The sequence below is a fragment of the Corvus brachyrhynchos genome, unplaced genomic scaffold, assembly GCF_000691975.1.
Source record: "Corvus brachyrhynchos isolate BGI_N302 unplaced genomic scaffold, ASM69197v1 scaffold200, whole genome shotgun sequence".
NCBI classification, from domain to species: Eukaryota; Metazoa; Chordata; class Aves; order Passeriformes; family Corvidae; genus Corvus; species Corvus brachyrhynchos.
The window spans coordinates 5,576,920-5,585,597 of NW_008236184.1; the positions used below are offsets into that span (position 1 = coordinate 5,576,920).

The window sequence follows — 8,678 nt, forward strand, 5'->3', positions numbered from 1 at the left end:
AAGTAAAAAGCAACAGGGCATTTCACCACCTTTATTTAGGACATCAACTTTATTACAAATATAAAGGGGCAAAGCTGGAAAACCTCATTTCACATCTCTGTTGCTCTTTAAAATCAATTGGCAGGTGGGAGGCTGATCCAGGTCAGTTCAACCTCAGGGCTTTGGTATTTGCAGGCCTGGAGTTACTTGGATTTTTCCTGGTTGCAGGTGCCAGGGAAGCACCAATATGGTCCTACACATGTCCCCTGAGCACCCCAAAAGACTCAGATCCACCTGGATCCAGGTCATCCATGAAGGAAATAGCCTGTGATCTGCAGTCATGGGATATGGATTCAGGAAATATGCATTCAAGTGTTTTTAATTCAAAATTAAAAGTCTGGGGGGAAAAACAAGGCAAAACTAAACCAGCCAAAAGGGCTAAAAATTTGACAAGGTTAAAGCTGTTCATCCGCAGGATGAAAAGTGGTTTTTTTCTTCTCTTTACCTGCATCCTTATGAATCAAAATTAAAAGTCTGGGGGGAAAAACAAGGCAAGATCCCTTTATTTGCATTTTGTTCTTCCTTTAAGCAATTGCTGGTGCTTTCTGCCAGAAGGAGAGCACAACATGAGGCAGAGCAGAGGTCTTCTCCAGAACAATTCCCAGCAATTTGTGCATGGTCAGTAAACTCTGCCACGGTGCTGCATCGCGAGGGATGCACACCCTAAAGGCTGAAATATCTTCAAACAGGAAATCAGAGCATTTCTGTCCATTGTATTTGGAAAAATCCCTGGATTCTAGGAGCACAATCTGAATTTTAGGAGCGCTATTCCAGGCAGATGCTCGTTTTGGCAGCAGCAGATGCTCCCTTGCTGTGTGTGACTACTGCTTTACACAGGCTTGTAAGTCTGAGTGTAACTGCGAGGCAGCTCAGAGAGAGGGCAAAGAGTCACCCAGCAGCACAACAGCAAAGAATTTAACTCGTGGGCTTTGGGGTTTTTTTAATAAAACCTTGAATAAAATACTTTTTCATCCAGAGAATCTGAAAGAACACTGGGAGCAGGGTGCAGCCATCGCTGGGAGGGAGGTGGAAGTGTAAAAAAGGGAAATAACAGTAAAACCAGATCATTTTAACAGGGAGAAAACAAAATGCACCATAAACCCTAAAGGGCTTCACCCTGCTCCCCACCAGAAAGGAAGAAGCTGCTTGACAATGTTTAATGGGCCACGTTTGGGATTTTGGCTCTGAGATTTTTTCCTGCCACAAAGCCTCCCCTCCACAGCGAATTATTTGGGAGATCTTTTCCTTCTTGATACCCAGCTTAAAGGAACCTTTGTGGAAAACCTGGCTGGGGCATAAAATCCTGGCTCCTAAGGAAATCCTGGTGGGAGGAGCACGCTCTGGCTCGATGGGGAAAGCAGAGCGCTGGGAAGAGCCCGAGACATGCAGGGACAGCATCTGCCACAAGAGCTCCCACACAGAGGCCAGCAAGGGTTACAAACCGCTGCCACCAGGGGATTCTCCCTGCCTTTCCTCCAGGAATAGCCAAGAATCCCAAGCAAAGTGCTGGGACACCTCTGCCAGGTCAGGCTGTGGGGTCGGGGATATTTCTGGGCTGAGGATTCACGTGGGGAGGAACGAGAGGGAGCTCAAGAAGGAACTCGGCACCGAGCTGGCAAACAGCTGGGTTGGAAAATAACTCCTTGCCTGGCAATTAAGAGACGATTTCCACTGCAAACACACAGGACATTGGGTTAATAGATTTCTTTAAAGGAAAAGCTGTTTTGGCTATCAAAACACTACAAGTGAGGAACAGCTGTTTTGTCAGCGAGGACAGATTGCACGGGAGGCTCAAATATCAAACCACAAATTAAGGCAGCATTTATTTCTCTTCTATTTACATTTTCCATAAAAGTAAGTGAAGTTACACACGGGGAAAGCGCAGCATTCCATGGAGAATACCCCACAATCCCAATCCCAACCTGCTCTGGTTTTTTAACTACCTGCAATGTTATTAATACTCCACATTTTCGAGTCATACTGCTGCATTTCATTCCAAAAAAAAAAACCCCTTCTCATTTAATTACTTAGCAATCAAAAACAAACTGGATACACTACTCACCATCCATGAACTCTGTACACAATGAAATCCTGTTTTCTACAAAAAAAGCACCGTAAAATCCTATGATATACGAGGAGTCACACTGGGAAGAGAAAGGAAAAAAAGCATGAGGTTGTTTTAAAATCTGCTGCAAGAAAATTGAAGCAAGAATAATTCAAATGGTAAAATCCACATACCTTATAAAGAATTTCTAACTCTGACATTATCTGCTTCTGGAGTTCCAGGGTTATGTCTAAGGGTATGACCTGAAACACAAGAGATACCATCTGAGGTCATATAAAAGGCAAGTGAATTACTCAAAATAAAAAAACCTGAAGATCCATGGACTAAGAATCCTCGTGGGATCACAAGAAAGAGAGGAATAGGTGGAAAGGATCTTTTAACAGAAAGGAAAGGGAAACGAAAGGATTGTCGGATAATCTTGGGATGGTTTGGGTTGGAAGGGAACTTAAAAGCTCATCCACCCTTATCCCAGAGTGCTCCAAGCCCCAGTGTCCAACCTGGCCTTGGATACTTCCAGGGATCCAGGGGCAGCCACAGCTGCTCTGGGAATTCCAGCCCAGCCCCTCCTCACCCTCTCAGGGAAGGCTTATTCCCAGTATCCCATCCATCCCTGCCCTCTGGCAGTGGGAAGCCATTCCCTGTGTCCTGTCCCTCCATGCCTTGTCCCCAGTCCCTCTCCAGCTCTCCTGGAGCCCCTTTAGGCCCTGCAAGGGGCTCTGAGCTCTCCCTGGATCCTTCCCTTCTCCAGGAGAACATTCCCAGCTCTCCCAGCCTGGCTCCAGAGGGGCTCCAGCCCTTGGAAAACACCTCCGACCAACCCGACCTGGAGCAGCTCCAACCAGCCCCTCACTGCCGAGTTTATCCAGTGCCTCCCTCCTCCATCCCTGCCCTCATTTCTCATCATTCCAGCTCCTCAGCAGAACCAGAGCACCAGGGACTGCAGCCAAAGTGGGCTGCACTTCCTGAAGTTATACATTTCCAAGATTTTCAGGGCAGACTCTCTTAACAAGGCACTGAAATCAAATTTAACACTGAATTCTTTGCCATGATTCTTTGAAGACTTGAAAACTCAATCATTAAACTCTGCTTTATAAACCAAACTGGACTCAGTGCTCTGAGCCAGGCTCAGTCTGCCCCCCACACAATAATTCGCAGTTTAATACGTTAAGCTAAAGGGAAGCAAAATTTAGTCAGTTTGCAGAATTAGCAGAATAAATATTACAGAAATAGTGCTGACAGAACAGAACACAGGGAGCCCATTTCCAAACACAGCACCAAAATCTGTCTCCAAGACAAGCCAATAACCTGCCTCTTCCCAGAGTTTGCTTTGGGGTTATTTATAAAAGCTGTCACTAAACTAAATTGTAAGTGTAGTACAGGGCTGCCAAGAAACGTTTAACACACTTGTCCAGATCAATAATCATTTGCCAACAATATTCACTTACATTTTTTCCAGCGTGAAAAACTTAGAAATTCATCTGCTGGGATCCCCCCAGTTGTGGTCACGGCACATCACCAGAATTCCATCTCGTCAGTGGTGTAGAATTAAAATTTTATCTCACCCGGTTCTAATCCTGGTGAGGAATTTCCCTGCAAAGGCTTCACTGACCTCAGCATCAGAAATATCCCTGACATCCCAGCACCCAGGCCTGGAATGAGGAAAGGTCTGAGGCTCCTTTGCATTAACCTTAACTACAAACAGCCCCCAACACTGAGGATAACCTGGGAAAGCAGAGCTTCCCCATTTACAGGTGGTCCGGACACCAAGGGAAGGACACAGACAGCGGAATTACAAGCTTATTTCATCCCAAAATTCATCAGGAGAGATCAGCCTCACTTTTCCTGCAGAATTATTTTACTGTTTTCTTCCACCTGGAAATGTGTGGTTTGTGTGGCCCCACCTGACGTCAAGGCTGGAGGAACCTTATTTATTTACAGCACAAAAAGAGGAAAAAACCATTTACATCCCACCTTAACTTGCATTTATCATCTCCTTTTGAGTGAAATTTCCAAGCCTGTTTTGTAGAGGTAAAAAGAACTTTCAGGGATTCATGAGGTGACAGTTTCCAGCATGGGCTGGAACTGTGTTAAAGCAGAAAAAGAACCCAAAACATCTCCTCAGAGTCATTGCTACTGAGGAGGAGGCTGTGAATAAAGATTTGGATGCAACATCCTGGAATCCTGGAATGGTTTGGGTTGGAAAGGACCTGTTACTTCCCCATTATTTCCCTTGAATCACCTGACTCTGCCCAGGGTGCTGGAGCCTCAGGGATGTGGACGGACAGGATGGATCCAGTGTCAAAACTGGCTGAAATGGTTGAGCTGGGGAAGGATATTGGACCAAAAGGGCATTAAAAAAAAATTTAAATGACATGGAGATGCTCTGGGATTCAGCAAGGTGCTCCAAGCAATCTTCCTGATCAAGCTCCATCTTCTTAATGAAGTTTTTGCCCAAAACACAGCGATTTTGGAATCACACTGAGGCACAGGTGAACCCAACCCGTACTTCCATGGAAAAGGGTTAACTTTGGAGAGAGGAATCTACCTGAGCCCATCTCCTCTGCTCCCCACCACCCCTCCAGGACAAACAAGGCTGAGCTGTCAAGTGAAATCCAAGCAGTCAAGTGACTGAATTATAATTTACTCCGTGCTCAATTTAAATCAGTGTGAGGCTATTAAAATATCCAGTATAAATACAGCAATTCATCACAGGCTGTCATGGATGACTCCATCCATTTGCTGGAGTGGCACTCGCTCCACTAAAGGGAACCAGAGCAAAAGCACAGGTCAAATTCAGCTGCTATTCTGTTTTAATTCCCTGCTTTAATCTGGCCTGACATAATTGTCTTTTGCAGTAGGTACAACTCACAGGAAATTTGGGGGCATTACAGGCAGTATACAAATGATTAATCAAATGCTCCATTGAAATGCCAGCTAAAAGCAGTGGGAGAATGGCAAGCAGCCAGTGCACACTCACAGCTTCCACTTGGATTCCTCCCCTGGAAATAGGGAGAAGTTACTTGGGAAAAGGGCATTAAAGCCTCTGCAGGGAAAGGTTATATAAAAGATGTCATTTGGTGCATCACTGAGGGATTATGGTATGGATTTTTTAGCGTTGGGTTGTTTGGCTGAGGGATTTTCATGATTATTTACCAGCTGAAAGTATTTTAATCAACAGGTTTTTGGTTATCTTGTGCAATTAAATCTGTATATTGTCATTAGAAAAAGCCCCAAAATGCAGAGCTCTGCTTTCCCAGATCCCTCCCCTACAGCCTGATAATCCTGTGTCAAAACATTGGATCTGTGTGATGATCATGTCAAGAGGTTGGCATTGAAATCCTCTTTAGTTGCTGCTTATGTCAAGATACAAGGAATTTAATTAATTACTTTTTATTACCACATAAAATCATAATTATATATAATTATATATAATACAGACTGTCTATGATATAGACATGCTCTTTTCTATATTTCCTATATATTTTAATAGAAATATTTAATTAAGTAATCTTTTTGATGGCAATTCCACAATCACCACCAGAGCAGCTCTCCCAACCTCCAGCTCGTCAGCACCTTATTTTTAACCACAATAATGCAAATTTTGATCTAGTATCTCTCTGAAATCACAGAAAATGAAATAAAATTGAGAGTGAAAGGCCCAACACGAGCAGAACCTGCCAGAGATCCCATTTCCCAAATCTCCAGGATGCTCATTATCCACCAGGACTCCCCAAACCTGCAGACTCCAAGGGAAAAAGGAGGTGAAATTGCTGGGAAAAGGGTTTTGCCACAGGGAGGTGATTTCAATTAACCTTGCAAAGGGTGAACTTGTCCCTCCTGCCTGAATTCCCCGAATTTCCTGGCGCTCCAGCTCCTCTCCAGGCAGCTTCTGAGGGCACCTCCAGCCCCAGACATGGATGGAGCTTGGAAAAGCCCATTTGAGGAAGCAGTGGAGCTTTTTTAGATCCATATTGAAAGCTTTAATTATAAAAAAATAATATTTATTACAGTTTCCATCCTTTTGTGCCTGTCACAACTCAGAGAACTCCTGTCTAACCATTCCTGACAGGTTTAGGAAGGTTGGACACCACTTAAAAAGGCTTTTCAAAATGACTTTTTCCAAAACTTTTTTAACCTTCTATAATTAGAAGTTATTAGGATGTTATTTCTGTGCTTTCCACAGGTGAAGACCCATTTCAAATCCAGCAGGAAGAATTTGCTTCCCTGCAGTTCACAGGAAAATCAAAAGCCTTTTTTTTTTCTGGGATGAAGGGATTTCTGTGATCCTCAGGAAAAGCCAGAACTCAGGCAGAAGCACATTTTTATAAATTCCACATGGCTGAAACCACAACCTGAGCCTAAATCTGAAGTCAAACCACACAAGTTCTGCCCAATAAATAGAAATATTTCATTCAAATCTTGTATAACCTTTTATCTTGAAATTTCATTTCACTCCAATCCTGCTTTAAGCACCCAGCTCCCATCATTCCTCCTCCCGCCTTCCTCTGCCATTCCTTCACTTTACCTCAGTTATCCCAGAATTTAAGGATTAGAGGATGGGAAAAGAAATAAAAACCCATTTCCCAGATTTTTAAGCAATGATTCCATAAAGAGTTCCATTTTTAAACAAGCCTTTTTTTAGATCACCAACTATTAATTGGAATGGCACAAATGCAAGAATTTGTTTTTCCAAATCTCCGCTGCTTCGAGTTTCAACAAAATTGTTCAGTTGAAAAAAATCAGATCTATGGAAAAATTACCTCTTTTTTGGATTATTTTTGTGCAGATGAACTATTAATAATTTCATTTACAAGCATAAATTAATTAACAGATTACATCCAAGAGCTGCCACGCTGTTGCTATTATTTTATCCCAGTTTTAACTGAATTCCAGTGAAAATTGGGATTTATCTGATCACAAAATGCTTCAATCTCCAGGTTTAACCCAAGTAAGGAGCCCAACTGCACTTGAAACATCCATGGAGAGGTCAAGATGTGGGGATTTCAGGCAATTCCCTGGGGGAAAACCCTGGAGTTTGGGAAGCTGTGCTCATTGGGAATGACTCCATTTACAGGCTGGGGTTTTCCTGCATAGATTAATGCAATAAACCAAACTGAGATCCAAAAATCAGAGGGAAGGGAGGGAAAGCAAGGTCAGGAAAAACTGGAAAGAAAGAAGATGTCTGGAATCTCTTACCTTCACTGCCAGGATTTTTCCACTACGGATATGATATGCCCTGTGTGAGGAAAAAATGCAATAATTTGAGATCATATAAAATTCCCCCTGTAAGGAAGTGCAATACAAATACACTGATTTCACAGGAAAGTGACTTTTGGCTCACAGATTTTATGCAAAGCCAATTTTATCCAGCATTTCTAAGGGAAAACAGAGGAAAATACGGGATCAAAAATATATTTACAAGGGAACCATTCACCAGGCTTGTATCTTTATTTTTGATACAAAATATACACATTGAAGGCTTTGATACAGCAGAAAAATAAACTATAAATGGGAATTTAACAGAATCATTTAGGTCGGAAAACGCCTCCAAGATCACTGAGTTCAACCTTAAATCTGAGTTAAACCTTGAATTTATCCACTTCCCCATTTTCTTGCAATGGAATTAATTAAGATTATAACCATCACCCAGAATTTTCATGGAAAATCAGGATTATCTCACCAATCTGCCAGTCCTGTGGGTATTTTCAGAGACAAGCAGCTACACCAATTAAACTGAATTAAAACAGATTATGGCCAATTCTTTCTCATAACTTAAGGACCCACAGAAAATATCAGCAAAATTAAATTTCTGCGTTTATTTTAAGATTTCTTTTAAGATTAGTGGGTGCATATAAAGGTAGAAAGAATTATTGGTAATGTTTGCAGGCACCCAAAAATAATTTTCCAGGGTATTTCAACAGCAGGTTGTCTTCATTTCTGAGGAGAAACACCCATAATTGGCTATTTAACAATGACTTGAATATTCCCAACCATGAACACGTGAGAAAATAAAGGCAGGTAAAAAAAAAAATCTCCTCAAAATCCAATGTAATTTTGCATAAAAACAAAACCATTAAAGGTTTTCCTCTTCACTGGTTTTACTGTTTCACCCTGATTTATGGCACTAGGCACAGCAATGTCAGAGATGTGGCACTAACCTTAAAGAATTATAATATTTTACCACTCTCTATCTCTAGCAATTATTACTGAAGAAGAAAAGCTTTAATAGTTGGGTTTTTGCATGTAAAATCACCCAGAGACAGGGTGAGGCTGTCGTTTAATCTTATTTACAACCCTGAGAGCTCCCCTAATTTCTGGTAATGGCTTGGCAGTTCCTAAAAACTTCACCTTAATTTAATAACTCTTGGATGAACATTTCTGTAACCGAGTGGCATTGGCTTTTAGGGGGAAAAAAAAAAAGAGTTTAAAAAGGCAGAGGGGGAAAAAAATCACTGTAGAAAATGAGATCATCCATGGGAGCTCTGATAGAGCAGGAGCTGAATCCACGAATCCACGAGCTCTGCTGTAACTGGGGATGAACCAACAGTGGCAAAACATCCTGGGCTTAAGATGA

General features: G+C 42.1%; 1 protein-coding gene across 1 annotated transcript in view; it reads right to left on the reverse strand.

Moving 5' to 3' along the window:
• Positions 1-8,678, reverse strand: part of MAP2K5 (mitogen-activated protein kinase kinase 5) — a 120,406-nt gene that overhangs the window by 75,501 nt on the left and 36,227 nt on the right. Inside the window, exons 9-11 of the mRNA XM_017738578.1 lie at positions 7,301-7,340; positions 2,278-2,346; positions 2,102-2,183 (exon numbers count right to left, since the gene is read on the reverse strand). Coding sequence (XP_017594067.1) covers positions 2,102-2,183; positions 2,278-2,346; positions 7,301-7,340 — 191 coding nt within the window. The remainder of the gene's footprint in view (positions 1-2,101; positions 2,184-2,277; positions 2,347-7,300; positions 7,341-8,678) is intronic.